Source organism: Barbatula barbatula, assembly GCF_947034865.1.
Source record: "Barbatula barbatula genome assembly, chromosome: 16".
NCBI classification, from domain to species: Eukaryota; Metazoa; Chordata; class Actinopteri; order Cypriniformes; family Nemacheilidae; genus Barbatula; species Barbatula barbatula.
Window position 1 is genome coordinate 5,483,767 of NC_136779.1, and position 22,919 is coordinate 5,506,685.

Below are 22,919 nucleotides of genomic sequence, written 5' to 3' on the forward strand. Positions count from 1 at the left end.
GACCACGCGCTGCGCTGTTCCGGAAGGCGCTCGTTCAGGGAGGAGCCAGAGCGCCCAGCAGGAAACGCTTCACTGATAATCCCTCTGTCCATACACACACCTCGAAGGCGAGGTAAACACCAACCGACCCTGCTTCACGTTACCATCTGGCGTGGGTTTCTTCTTCAGCCCGGGATAATTTAGCAAACCTGTGCGGGTCGTGGACAGAACCGGGGCGTCGGGCCGCGGTGAATCAGGTGAGTCCTGCCGAGGCCCGTCGACTGTTGCCCGGCTACAGGTGTTACCACTCAGGGCTGTGTGCCTGTGTCCCGAAACCTAGTGGGTTTCCTAGATTAACTCTTATTTGAGCGGTCGTACGATGTCTAAAAGATGACTAGGTTCGCAGTTCACTAAGTTTAAAGTTTGAACTAATATAGTTGATCTGATAGCTGTCCATTAACTGCTTGGAGTCGACGTAAGTTATCTTTGCTTACACTATCTTTAACGAAATCAATTTTAACGTATTGTTTTCTAATTCCTTACACTATTCAGTATCAGACGAAAATACCATAAAGACATACGCGTACTGCAGCACTTACTATTACGTTAACTATATGTTTTGCAATGAGAATGAATGACTTGGGCTTTATGAAAACAGTAAGTCAGATAACAGTATCCATACTATATAAGTATAGACATATACTGATCGTGTATAGATTTCTAGTGTTGATTATAAAGTTTTACACTAGATAGAAACTAGATAAAAGTGTACTTTATTACATTATACATTGTGTGTGTAATTCTACTGTATATACAGTATGTATATATAGTTATGTTCCATTATACTGTGTATATATAGGGTATGGAGTTTCTGTATTGTGCTGTTAAGTGTCATTTTCTTGTATGTAGGGTATAGTTATATAGTGTACAGAGTAATATGTTTTAATATATATATATATAGTGTAAAGACACAACGGTGCTATAGTCAAAAGACACTATGGCCTATTTATTTAGGTAAAAAGTATTTTGGGGAAATTCATGGCGAATTGGTTGTCCTTGGTATAGATTGGTGGATAGCTGTCCCACCGGTTTGACAGGTTGAGAATCGAGAGCATGAAGCCTCCGCCTCTCTGAGCCTCTCATGTTCCTTTACACACGGCCATGTTCGTTGTTATCTCATGTTAATTCATACGTGCATGCTTAATGTGGATTAAAGCGGATTGTTTTGGAACTATGACAATAGTAACTTAGACAACAGTAGTTAGGGCTGAGTCACATGTATATTGTGATTTAATTATGGATCATTTTTTTAGACCGATCTGTAGTATATGGCTGGATTTTAGAGCACGATGTGAAGTGCCAATACAATGTGATTTGAGATGTATCACTTTTTAAAATTGTATTAATTTAGGAGACAAACTGCGCTTGTTTGATGAAACAAACATGCGTTGACCCGTTTGATGTGACAACAATGCTATGCAAATGCAAAATTGAATCTGAGATAATGCAAAATGACTCGTGTGTCCTCAAAAACTGGGTCAAAGAAACAAGCACCTGTTTTATTGAGAGAAAATTCAACAATGCTGCCAGTCCGACCGCCCATGCTGTTCAAAAAAGGACAAAATATTACAAGCACCTTTGTTTTAAAGTTACACTTATTGTGATATAAAGAACTGCTGAGAGATACACGATTTGTGGGCCATTTTTGTAGTTTACACCTTTTGCCAGACTTAACAATCAACCATCAGATGTCTGATTTTTCATTATGAGGCATTGGGGTGTAAATGTGGTTTTACTCTTCAGTTTATGGACCTTCTCAGAGAAGACAGGAAAGGCTTGAGTCTGGGGACTGACATCCTGTGTTCGACCACACCCAATAGCTATAGAGAAGATCTTATTTTTGCATTTTCACAGAGAGGAAGAGAAGGTAAACAAAGGCTTGTCACTTCCACAGCAGTTGATAGCGTGTGGAGAGAATCGCTGCAGAAATCGGGATTACAATGAGCGGATTGAATGCAAGGAAGTTCGTCTGACACTTCCTCTTCCTCGCCCATTCTTTTTTTAAGCACTATGAACTTTAGACAATTTGATGTCTGAGTGGGACACTTTTGTCGAGACCGATTTGAACTCGTTGTCTGTGATCTAAGCGCTTGTCATGCGTCAGTTATTATAGACTTTGTTACATTGAAGCTATGCTATCTCTGATCATCCTTTATGATCTTACTTTTATCTAAGCCTTGGGTTAAAATACCAAAGACCCTTAATCCAACTGTAGCCATGTCATCATCTCTTGGTTAAACTGGTTTCAACTGTGTTTACATTATGTTTTTAATCGGGGTGTACCTGAGGGTTATTTCAGCACTTGTTTATACTTTCTTCTGACCTTGGATCAGATATCATTAAATGCGTTCTTTTGTCAGCGCAGCTGAAGGAGAAAGTCTCAGGTTAGAATTCACTGACAGTTCTGCGCTCATGTTAGGGCAGGCTCTCGGTTCTTGTCTTCTCTGATCTTTGTTTCCTGTTGGATGTTATGCTGAGAATGCAATGATGTCACTGTGATGTGTAAGCAGGCACGATTCGCTGTCGAACCTAATACATTCAGCTGAATCGTATCATTTGAACGGAAATATTTCAACAGGTAAACCTGGGATTGGGAATGAATTTTTAGAAGTCATGTCATTTCTTTGTCTTGAATTAGAAATGGCGCCTCTTTTAAAACAAATAAAGATAAGTAGAAAATGAATGATTACAAATGACAAAGAAACAGTCAATGGTGCAAGCATTTTTGGTATGTGTTTTAATAGTAAGGAAGTGGGTGAAAATGTACCCTTTTCTTAAAAATACAATCGACCATTGCTAGGGGTGTAAAAATATAGAAGTATCGTATATCACAATACAAAAAAAGAAATCATTGATCTATTAAGATATGTATTGCTGAGCTATGGCAATATATTTTTAAATGAAATATTTTTTCACATATTTATGTTAAAAATCTTTTATTTTTCAGCGACAGATCTTTTCAAAATGGGTTAAATTAAACCTTGAATGTTAAAGAATTTACAACAAAATATGTTAATAAAAATAAAAATTGTCAATGTGTTGGTGAAAATCTGTCATTTGAGTGTCGCTTACATATATTTTATTTTTTACAAATATCGTGTTGCAGTCGTAACCGTAAACCCTGTACCGTGTATTGTATTGAATCGTGATCTTAGTGTATCGTGAGTGACACCTCTAAACTTTGTAATTTGAAATTGGCTGATCATCCACTTTTAAGAAACCTTTGTTGTGCTTATCTGTGGGTATTTGTCTATTAAATGGCTTTTATTTAGTTCAAAATAGCTTTTTTGTTTTCAGCCTACTTGTCAGTAGAGTTCCTTTGAGGCTATTGTTCTCAAACAGAAGCACCTCTGTAGATGAGAGGAACCTGATTTACTGAAACTGGCTATCAGAAACTTCAGCACTGAAATCGCTGTTTCCCTTTTACTCCTAATAGAGGTATGCCAGCCTGAGCGGCACACGCAGTACTCTGCTTTTATTAGTCATTGGGATGGTTGGCTTGTACAGACTGTTTTAAACTAAGAAGCAATTGACCTCTCCTGACCGTAGGGTGCAAGTTTTTGGCTGAGCCACTCCGAGTATCAGGCTGGTTTCACTGTTGATGTGTTTGCGTAATACAGTGTTACCTCTCACCATGACCTTTAACAGAAGAATCTGTAAGCGTATCGATCTTTACCGCGATATCACTGTTTACTAGGTTCTCCTTGTTTGGACTTCAGAATGAGCTCCGTTTGAATCCTTGAATGCTGGGTACTTTTTTTTGTGATTTGTGATTTTCTTTGTCAAATGACGGCTATGAGGTCTTGGGTTGTGCTTAAAGTGGACAATTGCTTATTCTGTGCAATACCGATTTAAAGCGACTCAGAACGCTAACTATTAAACTTTAGTTCATGATTTATATAATGAATTATGTTAATTTTATGTAATTTTAATTATTTAAGATTGTTCAAACTTGTGATACCATCATATTGGAAACTGAATATGTGTGATGTATTGTATCGTTCGTTAAACCTTTACTAAAAACTACTCCATAGCAACACCCGGGTAACCATTATCAATTCACATAACAAATCTGGTTTTACAGTGGACTCTGGTGTTTATTAATTCATTATTATTAATACATTATAATAAAGGTATCATGATATTTTGCATGGTACTGAAGTATTAAAAGTACTTTGAATTGTTCTGGCCTACTTTTTTTCCAGAATGTATCCTACGTGTATGTAATACGTAAAATTCGAAGTCTTTATAAATGATGTAATGTGAATCAAACTTTATTTGTGGGTTAATTTAAATGTTGATTTAGTTATGTTAAGCTTTTCCAAACAAATGAATCTGAATTCAACTGGTATAAATCTGTCATCTGAACGATTGAGCTGATTATGCCGAGGAACTCTGCTCGCCTGCTGCTTAGCTCAACATACCGTTTCTTCTTAACGTCTATAAAGTCTCTGCACAGTACTCCCACCTCTAATTTAGACTAGTTTGGGCTTCGACTCCTACGTAAATGCCCTCAGACGCACCTCCTTTATAATTCCTCCCTACAGGATTCCAAACAAACTGTTTTTCTGCCTCTAATTAAAGAAAAAAATTCTTTAATTTTCCGACGGCCTGGGGGTGATAAATAAACAGCAAATTTTAGGTTTTGGGTGAACTATCCCTTTAACTGAGCATTAGACGGATGGATATGTAATATTGATCGAATACGCCAGAGTCGTTTTTAGACACCATCACGAAAACAGTCTCAGTATGGAGGCAGATTGCTTCTGAATCTTTCACTCTGAATGAACCCCTTCTTTTCACCCTCGCCCGCTCCATTCCAGCTCTCCCGCTGAGAGTTTCCCTCATAAAGCCGGGCTTACTCTTAAGCAGAGGACCTCCCACCTTAACATTGTCCCTTAAGTTGAGTTTGACAGACTTCGTTGTTTTGTTCTTGGGTGCTTGCTGCAGGGTCCTACAGTTCCTGGATTTGTGCTTCCATAAATACGGAAATGGGATCTCATACACTGCTTTGGAAACGTTTGTACACGCATGCATGACGGTGACTAAATGTTCTTGGCTAATAATGGTGAAGTCACAGAAATATGCGTCTGAGCCGAAAAGAGTGACTGACTCAGTGGAAAGGTTGTGTTTGGAAAGGATTGAGAAAACAAACTTCCTTGTTGATAAAGGCGATGTGTTGCGATTAGTGTTTCAAAATCGTGATGAATTTTGGGACTGTTTGGGATTGGTCTAGACACGCTCTCCTGAGAGTTTGGACGTAATGTGACATAATTCTTATCTGAATATGTCACAGCATTTTTTGCAAATATTGACAGAAATGGCGTTAATTGTGACTCAACGTTTAGCTTATGCTTGTTTTATTTGGCCGGGTCTCGGGTTAGTCATTTGTGTTTCCTCTCAATGTCTCGCTGATGTGTTTACACATATTTGCAATGTGGAACGGTAGCATAGCTTGCTCTTACGCGAAATGGACAATGTCAAATTAAAGTAGTTAATATGGGTTTGTACATGTTTTACTTCAGTTAGTCACCCCAATTTGCATTTCATCTTTCATTTCAAACTTGTATGACTTTTTGTCTTCTCCAGAAGGCAAAAGAAGATCTTTTAAAGAATGTTGGGAACCAAGCAGCATTGGGCCCCATCGACTTCAATTGTATGGATGGAAACAAAACCACTTAGCTATTTTGTAAGCTAAGTGTATACTTTTGTTATTTACAGAAAAAAAAGTCATGCAGGTTTAGCTAATAGCTAATATAGCTAATCTATCCCTTTAAGGTTGGTATTAGTAATGGTTGCTTTGGTTACTATGGAAGTTTTTGGTAAAGGTCAATGGAGGAAAAACGACCCATGTGGCTTTTCTGTTGCATGCAAATGAAATGGCCAATATCTGAAGCACAGAAGCAGCCGTTTATACAGAGCTTATTGTGTGTTGTTAGGATGGACTGCTCATTTAATGGAAATCGGGTAGCTCTCCTCCTCTAACTGAAAGAGACTCTTTTTGAATCCGCTTCCCAGTACAACAGGTGTTTCATCAGGTGCTGTTTGTTCAGATGAGGGGAGGGGCTGCGATAGCAATCTGCTCCGGGCACCACAAGAACAAAAGTTGCTTCAGTCATGACCGCAGAGATCTCCCAGAGGGGGCTGGGCAGAGAGAGAGAGAAATCCGGGGGGGGGTTAGTTTCAGTCAACACTCCGCAGCCCATCTTTGGAATTCCTGGCCCTATCAGATCCATCGGTTTCCATTGGAATACACACACGAGGTGTGCTCTCTTTAGTTTAGCTTACGTCCTTGTTTTATGTACTGTAATGGCTGTTGATGTAATGTTTCTATGATTGTCTGTCTGTTAATACTTTGATGATGAAACTTGTATCTTGCTTGTCTTGTGTCAGGCGGCTGAGAGGAGAAACCTTGAGAGAGGCAGCGCGTGGTTCCTGCTCTTCCAGGCAGGATGAAGAGGTTCCGGCGACATGGACACGAGTCTCAGAGGGACAAGCACAAACAGGATCTGTATCAGTTCAACAAGGTGATCAAAGACCTTTATGACGGATCTTTTCTCTAAAACATTTTGGCCGTTACGCGTACATTTACATTCAGCTGAAGCACTACTACCTTTATTTACGTAGGAAGTTGCCCGAGTTGCACAGGATTAGGTCTTTGTGGTCTTTTAGGGGGAGTGTCTGGGGGTGAGGCTCTGAAAGTGTACATGACGAGACCCAGTGGAAAAAATGAAACTTCAGTTATATTTAATAGATATATATCACACATGACTCTGCTTGTACATCTGTTGTGAGCAGTTTATGGGATCAGACTCTTATCGACTTGATTTAATCTTCTTAATCAGATTAGCTTTAGAATTTGAAAAGGGCAAGTATGTGTGTGAAAGACTTTTTCCAAACCTTTTGCAGTAGTTATTATAGTTTTGATCATTTTGAAGTAGTTTTATTTTATTTTTATAGTTTGGGTGTTCCTGGTAATGTTACTTTACTATATTTTTGCAACTCTTTATCTGCTTTTGAGTATGTGTATTTGTTTATCGTAAATCAAATAAATAAATGAATAACAATTCTTTGTGCATACAACATAAAAAATAAAGTTAAACAATAAAAAAATGGTCATAAAGTAAACAATTAAGATTATTGTCAAAAGCTGATTATTTTTTTTTATATTTATTAAAATGTTTGCATTTAAAGTGTAATAATTGAAAGAAATGTATAAATATTTTTGTAAATAAATAACTTTAGTTAATAATTGTATTTAAGTTTGTTGCTAAGGCAACATGTATTGTATTATTGCTTAGGGGACATTTCATACATTTTTGTGTAGTTTGTTTTTTCAAGTAATAATTTTACATGCCAGTAAACAGAAATATTTCAATAGTTTTAGTAGACTAATAAGTTATTACCTCGGTTTCATAGATAGATCATTCTTCAGAGTTCTATCTCTTTTTTTCAAACCCATCCTGGTGTTTTAATTCTGACATGTCTGTTTTTGATTATCTTTAGATTTATAGTCTCATCTGTTTGTATGTTTCTATTTAACTTGTTTCTTTCTCTTTTTCCTGTCATAGACGGTAGAGCATGGCTTCCCCCATCAGCCCAGCGCTCTGGGATTCAGCCCCAGTCTAGAGCTCCTGGCAATTGGTACCAGATCAGGAGCCATTAAACTGTATCCTCCACCAACCAGACGAGCAGCGTTTGTGTTATTTGATCTGTGTTAGGGCTTTAGCGTCGGGCTTGACTTAAATAACTCCACATTCCTTTCCCATGTCTCTGAATCCTCAGGCGAAGTGAGCAAATCGTGATATTACAATGAAGTGCTGAGATTTCCCCGTATCTGACTACATCATTTTTATAGTGGCAGAGATACACACCCATCGCGCAGGCACTCCAGAAGGTGGAACAGTTTATATAAGCGCGAAGCATTGAGAACGTATGTTTTTTCCCATAGTATTGCATAATTGCTTGTTAATCGTTTACAGAGAGGACGAGAGGAAGTAGAAATGAGTAATCGGGTCTGTTGCGTACAGTGTGTGACTAGTATGTAATCATATTTGTTGTTTTATGTACACAGCAGCTGTATATTTTAAAGTTGAATATTTTTAGTGGTAAAGCGGCTGTGCTGTGTGAATGGCTGGCATTCGTTTCCTTATCGAGTGTTCAGGTATGGAGCTCCAGGTGTGGAGTTTATGGGACTTCATGACGAGAATGCGGCAGTTACACAGGTGCACTTCCTGCCAAACCAGGTACGCTTTTGAACTTTAATCCTGCCGCCTCTGAGTTTGCCAGGAGTTTTTCTTGGCATAAAATTTGGATTTCATTCCCAATCTTTCTTGAGATCAATGAATCATTTTGGGGCGAGGTTGAAAAGTTATTTCAAGAAGCTGCACGTAAATCACCTTGATCTGCTGAGTACCTAACATAAATTGATGAAAAAAGTAATTCTATATCATGTCATGGTTATTTCTTTGAGATATTAATACGGTGACCTCATGGGGTAGTGCCGCATGACATGATGTTTGGATTCTTATTTTTGGCTCAGCTGGTGCTTTAAATGTAGCTTTATAGAAACAAGTATCTATTGTCTTCAGTCTTAACCTGATGTGCTCTAATTCGGCCTGATAGGTGGAGTTGGTCACTTTGCTGGATGATAACAGTCTGCACATGTGGACGCTTCGGGCCCATAACGGCATATCTGAATTACTTGAAATCGGCCGTTTCACTCTCTCTGGTCCACCTGGGTAAGTCAGCAACACACACCTACACAGTTGTATTAATCTGATGTTATCATGGTTAAGAATACTTTTTTAATGTATCGAAATGCTTATACACAGACAGACACACACCCATCTTATACTGGAGGTCTGACTCACATTCACCCAGACATGACTGATACTCACCAGACTCCTGTCACGGCCACATTACATGTCAGCTGACCCTTATGATTCAAAAATCAGCTTTTTGCCATATATGATGTTTCCTGTAAGCTAAATTTTCAAAACAAGTTTTGTAACACTTGAAGTGATGTATGGGTTAAATATATTTGATGTCCAAACCAAGTGCAGTTTGACACACATTTTGTTGGTTTCTGTATCTATCATGTTGTGCTGTGTAGCCCACCCACAAATCTTATTGGTCCATTTCGGTTTTAGTTTAATATCTAGTCATCCTTATGATTTCATTTTTGCAATTTATGTTTATATGAATTCTTTTTTTAATGCAATAATGATTTTTTGTTCAACGCATTATATATATATATATATATATATATATGTGTATATATATATGTATATGTATATGTATATATATATATATATATATATATATATATATATATATATATATAATGGAAGTGTTTCAGATATACTGTGTACTTAATTTACACTTGTGATTTCATGCCGACAGTGCCCCTCCCAGTGTGACACGTGTCACGGCGGTCCTGGCACACTCATCGGGTGAACTGCTGCTGCTGGGCACAGAGGGAGGGCATGTGTTTGTGGTGGAGGTGCCAGGCTTCAGAGAGCTGGAGGAGAATAACATTAGTGTAGAAGATGTACAGAGCAGGTGAGAGAATCATTTCATATTTGAGCTCATAAAAAAAACTAATATATTTGTATTTGAATTGAGTTAATAAAGACGTAATTTCTTAAAGTTTTTATTTAGTCACAATTTCACATCAAGCTTATAGTAATATTAAAATATTCGTAAGGCATTCATATTATATCCTGTATACAGGTTTTCTAATGTTGAAAATATGCAAAATAGAAAAATACATAAACAGCGTTTAAACCTGCGCGGAACGGTATAATACAAAAAAAATGTACTAAACGATATGTATACTGAAAATATGTTGTATATGGTTATCTTGTTTATTTTGTTGTGCATGTTCTTGATAAGAAAATCAAGCATATAGGCCTAAAGTTACTGAGCGGGTTAACAAGCCGACAGCGGAGAAACTCCCAGTGCTTCTCTTACGCCTAGTAACAAAATCCAGATCTGACAAGAACATCTGGCTTTATTGTTTATAATGTTGATAATAAATAAAGTAAACGGGGTTGATATCTCCATGCCGACTGTTAATATCCTAAAAAATACCCCGCAACAAAGAAGGAGCCATTTTAGTGCTTGTTTCCCCTATTTATTACGTAACCGTCATCTGAGGAAGATATTTCCTGCTGATCAGCGCTGCATATAAATATTGTTTCCTTGTTCGCTCATGGTCAGTGACTGGTCTTATTCAGCTTTTCGTTGCATATTTATTTCAACTAAGGTAACTAAGGAATCACTGCGCATTTTAAAACAAACAAAAAAAGCATCCCTGCAAATTTATTTACAGGCTGTAACTTGAAGGCGGCGAGCCTATTTGAACTTCTAGAAGGACATTTTATGCTTTTAGGTATGGAAAAATGTACCAGCCTTATGCTAATGCCATATTCATTAACAAGGAATGTACATTGTCATGTTTCAAGTTGTTGAACAATATGGTGATTTGAACCAAGCATAACACGCGATCCGGGCATCCGATGTGTAAACTTAAGATGATACACATACAAATGATTTTTTAGATTTCCTGTATATTATAAAATCATTACAGATGAAATGAAGAAGCTTTAAATAACACGTGACACCTCTAAAGTAAGAAATATGAATATTTGAATAGCATTTTTAATTTTCAATATTTAAACATTCGTGCTCATCCCTAGTCAACATAGGACTTCCTCTTAAGACAACCCATCTGAATCATTTTTCTATTAAGCTACTAACTGTTTTTATAAGAACATAACTGTAACACGATCCAAGGGAAGGAAGGAGGCAGGAACCGGCAAACATAAAATAACTTTTAATTCTATAAAATCAAACGTAAATAGACACAAACCATAACATAAAATCCAGGCCTGGTCCTCTCTTACTGACGGTCCGGTCGCTTGTCCTCTTATGCTCCCAATCTCCTCCGTGATACGAGACTGGTGCGCGTACGAGACCCTTGAATCCTGTCTCGTCCCGCCTACCTCACTACAATAACAAATAACGCAAAGATGCAAGGCAATGTGATTGATGGAAATGGATCGTTTGTGTGTAAATTTAAGCACCATTACATCACATTTCGGAAGTTTGTACAATATATTTTTTGCCAAACCTTGTCAATATTATGAATACATTCTTCTTTGAGCTGTAAACCTTTATCCATCAGTTCTAAATCCTCCTACTGTACGTCCTTCTTATGTACACACATGACTTTCATTCTCGGAATATTTTCTGTGCAGTGACATTATGCAACGCTTTCAGACGCCTGACACGGCTGATACAGTTACTATTTGTGACAGCTGACCTGTTCTTTATACTTTCCCAGAGTTCCAGAGGAGTATGTTGGTCGCAGGAATCTGGAGTGTGTGGAGGCTCTGCAGGAGAACCCGCTCAACCCACGGCAGGTTCTGATTGGCTACAGCCGTGGCCTTATGGTTCTGTGGGATCTGGATCGCAGGCGTCCCGTCCAACACTTTCTAGGCACACAGGTAACAAAGTCCAGTACTCTCAACCCACTTTGTGCCTCAAGACATGGTGATTTTAGCTGAGACGTTGTGGCTTGCTGAGGAAAAATGTGCTTTTTGTTGTTTTGCCCTGAAGGGCGGTAAACTGGAAAGATCTCAGCGATTTGCTTTTAAAGTGGGACCTGGACTATATCTAAGGATTAGAATGTGACAAAGACTTTAAGGTGGAGACTTGACTTTGGCCAATATAAAAACCACAGGGAACACCCTAGCAACCACATAGCAACGCCCGGGCATTCATCCACAGCACCCTACTGTTCTGGGGAGTTTTTGCACAGGCAAGCACAGAATTTTCTATCAAAAAACGAATGCTTTCGATTCTCTGTATTCCGTGTAGCAACTAGAGGGCGTTTGGTGGATGGAGGACGGTGGGAACATTCTCAGTTCCCATAGCGACGGAAGCTACTGCAACTGGACGGTAACTGGGGATGATCCGCAAACTGAACCTGAGAAACAAGAGATACCATATGGCGCGTTTCCCTGCAAGGCCATATCTAAAGTTATACAGCTCCCAACAAAACAAGGGTGAGCGTTATATTGTTTTATGAGACTGTGATGTTTGTGTGTTTCTAGCTGATGCTGAGACAGGTGTGTTTACTTGTGGTGTCATTAACTCGGCGCTCTTCTCTATGACTCACACTTTATGGTTAATCTTTAAACCTTTTACAGAGCTTCATATTTTCCACTCAACCTTGGAATCTGCCGTCTGGTTTCTGCCCCTAATCTCGCTGTTTACTTTAATTTCCTGTTTCCTTGTTTTTCTCCTTCTCTTAATAGTTGCGCATGTGTGATGATATGAAGAAGATATCAATGTTTTTCAAGGATATAATAACTTAGCAGTTGGGGTTTGAACCAAACATTTAGCTGTTTAATACCATACATTTCCAGCGTTTCGTATACCCCCAATATATACAGTTTAGCAAAAGAGCTTTATACTTTGCTATTGTAATCTGCATTTAAAACCCATGTCTTCTGTCCCCCTCCTAGTCCACCGTTCCTCATCTTCAGTGGAGGAATGCCGAGGGCCAGCTATGGCGACAGACACTGCATCTCCATCATCCACAGCAAAACCCACGAGGCCCTGGATTTCACATCACGCATTATCGATTTTTTCGTCATCCGGGAAGGAGAGAACCACAAAGGTAAGAGGGAGAAGTTGATGTTTATTGTCTCAGGTGATTCAATAACAAATACAGGAGACACGAATCTCTGTTTACATCTAGTCATGACATGCATTTATAATGTGTTTCTAGTGACCATTTATAGAATTTAGGGTCTATTTTTAGGGGTTATTTTTTGGAACAATTTATAAAAAATTCTTTCATTTAACTGTTAATACGTATGAACATGAAGATTCTGAATATACACATATAGGCTGTTATTCGGGCCTGTTAAATGTCGGTTTCATTTCATTGCACTTGCAAAAATGAGCTGCAGACTGCTCCTGTTGCATTACTTGAACTCATCTAGTAGAGTATTGTGCTAGCGATGCAACATTCATAGGTTCAATTGCAAGGGAAAGCACACCTAACACACTAACCCTATACAATGTTAAGCATTATAATTGCCTTTGAATTGAAGATGCATTTTTTATTTAAATGTGTGTGTTCAAGGTGACCCCAGCGCTGTCGTGGTTTTGGTGGAGGAGGAGCTGGTGGTGATTGATCTGCAGACTGAAGGTTGGCCCGTCATCCAGACACCCTACCTGGTGCCATTACACTGTTCAGCCATCACGTGTTCTCACCACGTCTCGTCCATCCCGCTCAAACTGTGGGAGAGAGTGCAGGCGGCCGGAGCCAATCAAAACACACACTACTCCAGAAAGGTGCGCACATACAAAGGATCACACACAAATACATAAAGAATAAGCTGAGACCCCTGAAGTTCAGATGTGCATGCTTTGTGTGATTTGTGTTACTGCATGTTGATTTCAGGCGAGGCGAAGATGCTCAGTGATATGTGCATGCGTGTATGTGCAAGCTTTTTTAAATCATTAAATCGAATAGTTGTTATAGTAAAGTTGTATGTAACAAAACGTTTGATTCTTGTTGTAGGGCAGTGCGTTTTGTATTATAGCGCCTTAATAGTGATTTTGTGTATTTCTGTGGTTCTAGTCAGTGTTATCGAGTTAAATGTTAACTTCTGTTGACTTCAAAGTACACTCAAAAGTGTGTCAAGTGCTTCACTGTGGTTTCTCTATGAAGGCGCTATGACCATCTTTAATCTTTGCCTTACATTCATTCAGCGCTTGTTTTCCTGTCTCTGTTTTTTTATAGCCTTGGCCTATAAACGGTGGGCAGAATCTCGCTCCAGACCCTCCACAGAGAGACCTGCTCCTGACTGGGTGAGGGGACCGCTGTCAAATAACACAACACACATTTATTGTATATCCCTGTGTTCATAATGACAAAGAGCTAGAAACTTAACAGCACGGTGCAAAATTAAATTAGTTCCATATGTTATAGTGGTGGGTAAATTGAGAATTTATTGGCTATATTTATGTGTTTCTTTATAAAGCAAGTGTAAAAAGAACAGAAGTTAGCCATAAAGTGCTGTAAAAGTCTCACTCCAATAAAACCACTGTGATAAAATAAATTAAAGTAAGAAAGCAAATAAAGGCAACAACGTATACACTTATTTTCTTGTTTTTGTGTCATTCAGTCATATTTTGTTACAGATAAATAATATATGGATTATTTTGAAAAGGTTCGATTATTTACTTGTCGGATCCAATTTTAACTTGGAGTTGGTTTTTACAAAGTGTTAATTGTGGATCCTGTCTAAAATGTGTTTATGGAAACCATTGTTTTTTTTTAGCTAATGGGATCCGTAGTTTTGACTCTCCCGTATTCTTTAGACATTTCCTGGAGAAAGACAGATTTGCAAAATTGCGTAACCCTTGTAAAGAATGAGAAACAAACATTGAAAAATGACCGCATGACATTAAATAAATAAGTGTTCCCTGTTCATTAAATGTTTGTATCTTTTTTCTGAAAGGCATGAGGATGGCACAGTGCGCTTCTGGGATGCCTCGGGGGTCTGTCTTTTCCCCATGTACAAGCTTAGCACGTCTGGTGTCTTTCATACGGATGCCGACCCGAACGATAACATGAACCAGTGCAGTGAGGGAGAGTGGCCTCCGTTCCGCAAGGTTTGTTTCCATTCATTCTTGTTCCAGTAGTTGATTTCATAAAGAAGAGTCATTTTTTTAACACCTGATTTTACTTGATATCTTTTTATGGTTTGTGAACGTCAGGTGGGCTGCTTTGACCCGTATAGTGACGACCCTCGGCTTGGCATTCAGAAGATCCACCTGTGTAAATACAGCGGGTACCTCACGGTAGCTGGAACGGCAGGACAGGTAAGGTCTCATTTGCTTCTCACACTTCTCTTAACTGAAATATTCTCTGACATGTGCATTTCAGAGACAAGTGAAAGTAAAAAGCATTTCCTGGAAGCTAGTGGGTTTTGTTCATGTGATTATACTGTAATGACGATTGGACCTCTACAGCTATATGGCATTTCTTGCACCCAGTTGGCACGGCAACTATCAGATTCGGCGTCCTTGTTGGTGGCTACTAAAGAGTTTGTGTGAATCTCTCTAATGTATCTGATTATTAACAGTTCAGGTGACATCATGTCCTCGTCAAATTTAGAAATGGGTGTCCGCCCTATTCTGATTGTACAGTTGAAAATGCCCATACTGGATTAAATTGAGAAACACCTCTTCTGTGTTCTGCAGACCTGTACTTCACATGGTTTTGACATTTTTAGGGGCCATTCATAAATTCTAGTCCTGAGCTAAAATTGACAGCTTTTTTATTTAATGTGACATGCTCATTTCTGACACCTCCAAAATTCTGGCACACAATCCTGCCTCCTCCCACAAGTCTAACTAACAACCAATAAGAGCACAGCTATCATCGACTCCAGACACTTTGACTCGAGGGCAAAATGCGTCCAGCGTTTGTGAATAAAGATGTTTGGGTTGGTCTGGCACTGTTTCAGTTATTTTTAGTGGCGCACATGGGGAACATGACGAGAATCGATGACTTAAAACAAAGATGCGTGTTGTACAGTCTGCCAAAACAGTTAATGTTGCGCAATGTGCCTTATCTTTTCCCGAAATCTTGTTGGGATCATATCACACAATCTAATACACAACGATAATCAAAACAAAAAACATCATAAACCTGCTATTACAAGTTCAGTGAAAGGAAATAGATTTGCAGTTCTCACGGTCATGGAGCGCATGGAAATGTCAGGGAATTTTAAACCCTGGTAAAAGTCAGGGAAATTCTTAAAATATCATAGACATGTCAAGATTAGCATTTTTTTGCATTTAGCAGACACGTTTATCAACCTACAGCGCATTCAATCTGTATGTTGTTTTTTCTGGGGGTCTAATCCGTGACCTTTTAAATATCAGAAACTACTAAAAAAGTCACAGAAAAATCATGAAAAAAGTAAAGCCAAAGGTGTTGACAAAATGTCATTTGTGTGTGTGTTTCTCTCAGATTTTGGTTCTGGAGCTGAACGACGAGGCAGCCGAGCAGACGGTTGAGGCGACAGTGGTGGATCTGCTGCAGGGTCAGGAAGGCTTTAGGTGGAAGGGTCAAGCGCGTCTAGACGTGCGGGAGGAGCCGGTGTTGTTTCCTCCAGGCTTCCAGCCCTTCGCCCTCGTCCAGTGCCAGCCACCCGCTGTGGTCACTGCAATCGCCCTGCACTCAGAATGGAAACTGGTGACGTTCGGCACCAGCCACGGATTTGGTCTATATGACTACCAACAGAAGAAGAACATAATGGTCAAGTGAGGAGAAACATAAGAAATAACATTCTGGTTCTTAACATCTATACGGAAATCACTTGAACGTACCTCACACAGATGCAAACACTCCTCCATGCGCACAGATTGAATGCTTTAATGACAGTTGTCGGCTTTTTGTTCGCAGGTGCACCCTAAACCCCAGCGATCAGATTGCCTTGGAAGGGCCGCTGTCCCGCGTCAAGTCCATCAAAAAATCCCTACGCCAGTCTTTCCGTAGGATCCGACGCAGCCGGGTCTCCATGCGCAAACATCACACCACCAACGCTGCCAAGGTGTGCAGATTTAGGAAGAGTATTATTGCAAGGGTTTTTTGCGACTACAGTGGCTTGATGGTAAATATTGTGAATGTTTTTGTAGCTTCAGGAGATCAATGCCAGGTTGGAGGCTGAGGCTCTTCAGGAGATGGAGCTTGCTCCCGTACAGAGGAAGATCGAAGCCCGTTCTTCAGATGACTCCTTCACCGGCCTGGTCAGAGCACTCTACTTCGCCGACACGTTTGTCAGTGATAGTAAGTGTTTTTAGGATTGCCTAAATCATTCTTCAGTAACTCTGAATCTAGTAGTTTGTAGCTGAAGAAAACCTTGATCATTGACTTTCGCAGGTTCCCATAATACACCCTCACTGTGGGCCGGGACCAACGGAGGAGCCGTGTTTGCTTACGTTCTCCGCGTCCCCTCGGTGGAACGGAGGATGGAGGATCCTGTGATGGCTCATCCAGGTTAATATTAAATAAAATATAAAGGATGAATTGCGATTAATCACATCCAGAATAAAAGTTAGTGTTTACATATGTCTGTGTACGGTGCATATTTTTTTTTTTTTTTTTAAACGCATGTACATATTTAAGAAAAGTATGAAACTAATATGACATAAATTATCATAAATAAATAATAATAAACGTTTATTTGTCATTTTTGTTATTGGTAAATTTAATTAAATACATAAAAATATTTCCAATTAATCCTTTGACGGCCCCAATAAAAATGATGTATAATAATATAAGTACTCTATGTGAATAATTGGTATACGATAATTGAAATAACATTATATTTGTCTGCAGCTAAAGAGATTCAACTGATGCATCGGGCTCCAGTAGTCAGTCTGGTGGTCTTGGATGGGAAAGGGGCCCCTCTGCCTGAACCCCTGGAGGTGGCTCACGACCTGGCACGCAGTCCTGAAATGCACGGCTCCCACCATCTGTTAGTCGTGTCAGAAGAGCAGCTTAAGGTGAATATTGACATAATTATTCTTAATATGATTTGCCTTTGTTTCCAATAAGAGATTGTGTCTTACGTGCGTGTTCGTTTGTGCAGCTGTTTACTTTGCCCAAAGTGAGCAGTAAGTCAAAGCTGAAGCTCACGGCGGTCGATGGATCCCGCGTGCGCCGTGTGGGCATGGCGTGGTTCGGAAGCCGGACCGACGAACAGCTGGAAAGCAGCCTGGTGGTTTTGACCAATCAGGGTGAGCTTCACGTGATATCTCTACCCTCCATCAAAATGCTGGTGCACTATCCCTGCATACGGAGAGAGGACGTCAGCGGAATAGCCTCGTGCGTGTTCACCAAATATGGCCAAGGTAGGAGACGCTGGACTTTATTTACAATTTTATGTTTAGCTGATGCTTCAACACTCATTTAAATTTAAATGTTATGTCATGAAACTGTTTAGGTTTCTACCTGATCTCCCCGTCTGAGTTCGAAAGGTTCTCTCTTTCCACCCGTTGGGTGGTGGAACCGCATTGTTTGGTTGAGGCTCCTCTTCAGATGAGGTCCAAGAAGCCATCCAGTCCCATTCACAAGAACCAACCAGACACAGAACACCGGTTTGTGTTTCGATTTGTTATTTATTGAACTTCAGGTTATAATAATATTATAATTGTCTGATGTCAAACACTGACAATTTGTTTTGTGTTTGTTGTCCCTGCAGGAATTCCATTAGAGACAGTGAAGGATGCGGTGAGACTCAAAGTGCTTTTTCTAAGCATTTGTGTCATGTGCGCAAGCTAAACAATGAATACTAAAACACGCATGTTGTCAATGATTCTTTGAATGTTTCACCACGTCATTCAGTGAAATCACTCACAAAAAGGACACAATCGGTCATCGATGCAAACAGTGCCATACGATTTAGATTTGTATCTTTTGTGCATTGCCTGTTGCATCCATCGCAGATTGTGTTTTAAAGTTCTCCATGAAGCGTTTGCATGCTTTCACTAGACTGATCGATGTGCTTGTTGTGTTCCAGAGAACTCTGCTACTCAAGTAATGGAGCATGCTTTGCTCAACGATGAGAGTGAGTACATGAGGAATCAGCAGTTAGTCAAACAAAACCCCATTTTCAGAAATAATTCATGTAACTCATTGGATTCGGCAGCTCGCAGCATATCAGTTTGTGTGTATCATGCTTGCTGTGTTTTGAACGTGCAAATGGCTTAAAGTAACAATCTAAACATGCTGTTTGTTTAAAACAATTAATGCCCTGTGCAGTCGTGTGTGCATGATGTGTAACTTTCATTATCCTGCACAATAATCTTGTCGTATGTTGTTAATATTACAATGAATTTGCAGTCTGAAAAAACAAGGAAGGGTGTTTAAGTATTGACAGTTCGCTAAACTGTGCATTAGCATTCGACTAGCTTATTAGTGTTTTAAATGAAAGACTATTGAGTGTTTGTTTGAATAATGTCTTGCTCTTACTCAGGAGTGCTTCAGGAGATCCAGAAGTCTCTAGAAGGAGATCAAACGTGAGGATTTTCATTTAGATCAAAGTGCTTTATTGGTATTTGGTACAGATGGATTAATCTGCCTGTTGTTTGATTAAAGGTCCTTTTTAGAGAACAACGTGAAGACTAAGTCAAGAGCAGGCAATGTGCTGAGCAATGGAGGCAAGTCACGGTTCCATTCATTCATACATGAAATAACTTGCATATAGACACTTTCGTCGGACGCACACACCTGGCCCGAAGTGAACTTCCGGTCTGTGTTTGGTTATAATATAACAAATTGTTATATTTGATTTATGTTAATATTCATTTATATCAATATTTTATTGTATATCAATCGTGATTTAAAATAAAACCCCTCAACAGTTATTGATTCTTCGCGGAGGTCTTCCAGGAGTATGATTTGGGCCACATAATGTTTATATTGTTGCCGCTGAAACAGTCTATACATATTTTAGTGCCATGAAAGCAATTAACTGATTCCAAAATAAATGTTTGTTATATAACACGTGTGTGCCCTGTGTGTGTGTGTATATATATATATATATATATATATATATTTCATTTATGTGAATATAAATACACAAACATACATGTGTTTATGTATTTAAGATATGTATTTTTATTAATACATTATGTAAATTATATTTAAATAAATATATATATATACATTTATAAGTAAATATTTGTTGTGTTTGCGTGTGCGTCTGCGCATGTAATTGATTATTCGCGAATAATCAATTTGACAGCATGTGTGTATATATATAACTATTTTAGATATATATATCTTTATTTGTTATATATTACTACATTTAGTCATTTAGCAGACGCTACTATAAATTTAAGTGGTTTAAATTTGCATTATGTGTGCTTCTGCCTTATAATGCTCTTATTTTCTGTCTGTATAATTATAATATTTTTTATAATGATAATTTTATAAAAAAATATATTTTCTTTGCTAATCGCTATTATTTGTATTACAGTTAAGTTGTAAATCATGACCTCTTTTAACATGATAGACGCCTAACGCTCTTTTTCCCCTTGGCTTTTTACAGACTGAGCCTTATAATCCCAGTGCCTGAACAACTCTGGATCCATTCTGCATTCCAGATTTGCTTACGATTGAAACACTACTGCTAGTACCACTACTGAACCATACAAAAGCCTTGCCCTGGAGAGAGGAATCTCCCGCTCACAGCTTCTACACCCAGGGGGACTAAATCGAGTGAGAGACCACCACCAGTGCCTGCCAAGACCGATCACTGTATCTCCACTCAATCCATTACATGCTGAAAGTCCACCTCGCAAGCTTCACAGCATCATGCAAAAACTGCTGCATTTGAAACTAGCGGATTAGGTTTTTTGTTTTTAACTTGATTTTAAGATGCATGATTTTTCTTTTATACCAGATCGAGTCTGCATAGGTAATATGTGGTAAAAATGCCAGTGGATGATGCTGATGATTTAGGGGGACGACGGCAAGGCAACATTAGGACTTGCAAACTAGATCCGAGGACAGAGTAGCTAATGTAAAGTATGAAACACCTCACGGAGTATTTCACAGGAAGTTGTGTTGCCTTTAACCCCGTCCACTCCAGTGAGAACAGTGGTAGATGACAGATTATATATAGGTACTTATTTTTACACTACTGTGTAGTACACATGCTGTAGTTTCTGGGGTGTACAGTTTTCTGAGGGGTAGGATTTGAACTTCCTTTTTTAATTGTAAGACGTTTTGATATGCCAATTATGAACGATGTAATTTAGGAATGTAATTTTAAGATATTGTAGTCAAATGTTTTAATATATGTGTATATGAAGATCTGTACCTGTTTTACCATTGGGTTCATTTTTGGAGGGTTGTATTTTCGGATTCCCAGGAAATATTTTGGTACTGTCTCCTGAAATGCTTTTTAGCGTTTTCTTTGGGGGGTTCTAGAATATATTTTTGTAGAGACATGATTATGTATGAGAACACTAATTATTATTCTTTGTAACTTCACACTACAGTCTTCTCAGTAAATTTTTCACACGAAAGGTCTGTCTGTATTGATTTGTTTTACTTCAGCATCAGTTCAGGTAACTCCATTAATGGTGATTGTGTGCATGCAGAAGTACTGGCCGTTCTTTTCACTTTTACACCATGTCTGTACTTGTACAGTAGTTTACATATCACTGCTGGCCTTCTGAAACCTCCATATCTGTGATTTGTATTTGTTGTAATTGGTAATCTGGTGGAACATTCTTCCTAACTCGGTCCGGTCAACCACATCTCTCACAACCTTCAAAAAACACACCTCTTCTGTGAATACTTGACAGACAAAAGAAGAAAAAGTACAACCTCTCTCTTCTCTCAACAGGTAGTGGTCTAGCTTTTATTGAAACTGGTAACTTTGTATTAGCACCTAATGTACTATTGCTCTTTTATGACATATCGCTTATTGCTCCCTGATTTCTTTGTAAGTCGCTTTGGATAAAAGCGTCTGCTAAATGACTAAATGTAAATGTAATTGTCATTACTATTATTAACCCTTTATGTTTTTCAAGGGAGTTTGCAAATATCTAACTAATGAAAAGTATTTAAAAGTACTTGTTAACTTTGACAACACAGTATTTAGGCATTTAAAAAGTACAGTGTATTTACATTTTCTAAAAAGCGTTGATTTGGACATCCAAGGTTTAATTATGTAAATGAAACCGTATTAAAATTAAAGCATTTGAATAATTCAAATCAGTTAAAATGCATGAGCCAGGTTTCTCTGGTTGGTTTTTAATATTTCTCTTTTTTTAATGATAAACTAAATACAACCATTTTACTTGAGACGAAGGTCAGCCTGAATGCACATTGTGTAGTTTTACAACAAGAGCAAGTCTAAAAGTGGAATTGTTGCATTTATATTAAAAATGCACGCACTGTAAAAACACCAAGTGAAACGGCTTCATTTTTTAAATTAAATACAATTGGCTCCATGAGACAATTAAACTTTAATTATATTAAGCTTATAAAATCTAGTTTGGGAATTTTGTTAGTTCAATTTAAGTTCAATTGACTCATAAAGCAAATTTTATATAACACAAAGATTAAAGGCAACTAAAGTTGGTGATTGTTTTTACATTGTGGTTAAAAGGTTACAAAAAGTCTACATAAAAGTATTTTTTAATTATTAACTTGATTTATTGTGATCTGTGTTTGAAACTAAATATACAGAGTTCTTAAGAATTCAGTGAATTACCCACCCTTTAGGTTTTCCAAACCTGTGTACATTTCCTTGTTTGGTTGAATACAAAGAAAGGGTTTTTTCTGTTAAAAGATATTTACATTTAGTCGTTTAGCAGACACTTTTATCCAAAGCGACTTACAAAGAGTTCAGGGAGCAATACGCGATATGTCATAAAAGAGCAATAGTAGGATAGGTGCTAATACAAAGTTACTAGTTTCAACAAAAGCTAGACCACTACCTGTTGAGAGAAGATATATTTTGAGGAATGTAGGTAAGCAAACTGTTTTTGGGCACATTTGACTTTAAAATGTTCCTACTATGATGGCCCAGACCTAACATTCTTCCAAAAAAATTATGTATTCAACCGAACAAACACATTCACACAGGTTTGTAACAACTACATAGGGTGAGTTGTTCATGACAGAATTTTCATTTTTGAACTCAGATTAATTCATTTTGTTTCTTAAAAGTGTTTATTAGGTGAAGCCAGAACTGAACAAACTAAACCCGCCCCTCAATGGCAGCAACCAATATCATTTTAAATTGCTGGCAAATCTGCAT

General features: G+C 38.4%; 1 protein-coding gene across 3 annotated transcripts; it reads left to right on the top strand.

The window, feature by feature from the left end:
* Positions 1-11: 11 nt before the first annotated feature.
* On the top strand, positions 12-21,178 carry llgl2 (LLGL scribble cell polarity complex component 2). 3 transcript variants are annotated; one of them, XM_079477050.1, is made up of 25 exons: positions 12-236; positions 6,433-6,566; positions 7,611-7,708; positions 8,204-8,285; positions 8,665-8,780; positions 9,445-9,603; positions 11,390-11,552; positions 11,926-12,113; positions 12,576-12,730; positions 13,202-13,413; positions 13,865-13,932; positions 14,586-14,739; positions 14,845-14,949; positions 16,106-16,398; positions 16,541-16,688; positions 16,774-16,924; positions 17,018-17,134; positions 17,477-17,643; positions 17,730-17,991; positions 18,084-18,237; positions 18,342-18,370; positions 18,660-18,707; positions 19,116-19,158; positions 19,238-19,299; positions 20,193-21,178. In XM_079477050.1, the coding sequence occupies exons 2-25, from the start codon at positions 6,492-6,494 to the stop codon at positions 20,195-20,197; spliced, it is 3,054 nt and encodes a 1,017-aa protein (XP_079333176.1). In that variant the 5' UTR covers positions 12-236; positions 6,433-6,491; the 3' UTR covers positions 20,198-21,178. The 3 variants fall into 3 exon arrangements, with proteins under 3 accessions (XP_079333176.1, XP_079333177.1, XP_079333175.1); XM_079477051.1 differs by lacking the exon at positions 18,660-18,707 and having other exon boundaries at positions 29-236; XM_079477049.1 differs by lacking the exons at positions 19,116-19,158; positions 19,238-19,299; positions 20,193-21,178 and having other exon boundaries at positions 42-236; positions 18,660-19,003.
* The last annotated feature ends 1,741 nt before the right edge of the window (positions 21,179-22,919 follow it).

What these genes read in the sequence shown, in the direction of transcription:
- llgl2 (XM_079477049.1), top strand. Translation starts at nt 6,492, where the DNA reads ATGAAGAGGTTCCGGCGACATGGACACGAGTCTCAGAGGGACAAGCAC. An exon ending in TGCACTTCCTGCCAAACCAG is followed by an intron (nt 8,286 to 8,664) that starts GTACGCTTTTGA and finishes TCGGCCTGATAG; the next exon opens with GTGGAGTTGGTCACTTTGCT. An exon ending in TCCTGTGATGGCTCATCCAG is followed by an intron (nt 17,135 to 17,476) that starts GTTAATATTAAA and finishes ATTTGTCTGCAG; the next exon opens with CTAAAGAGATTCAACTGATG.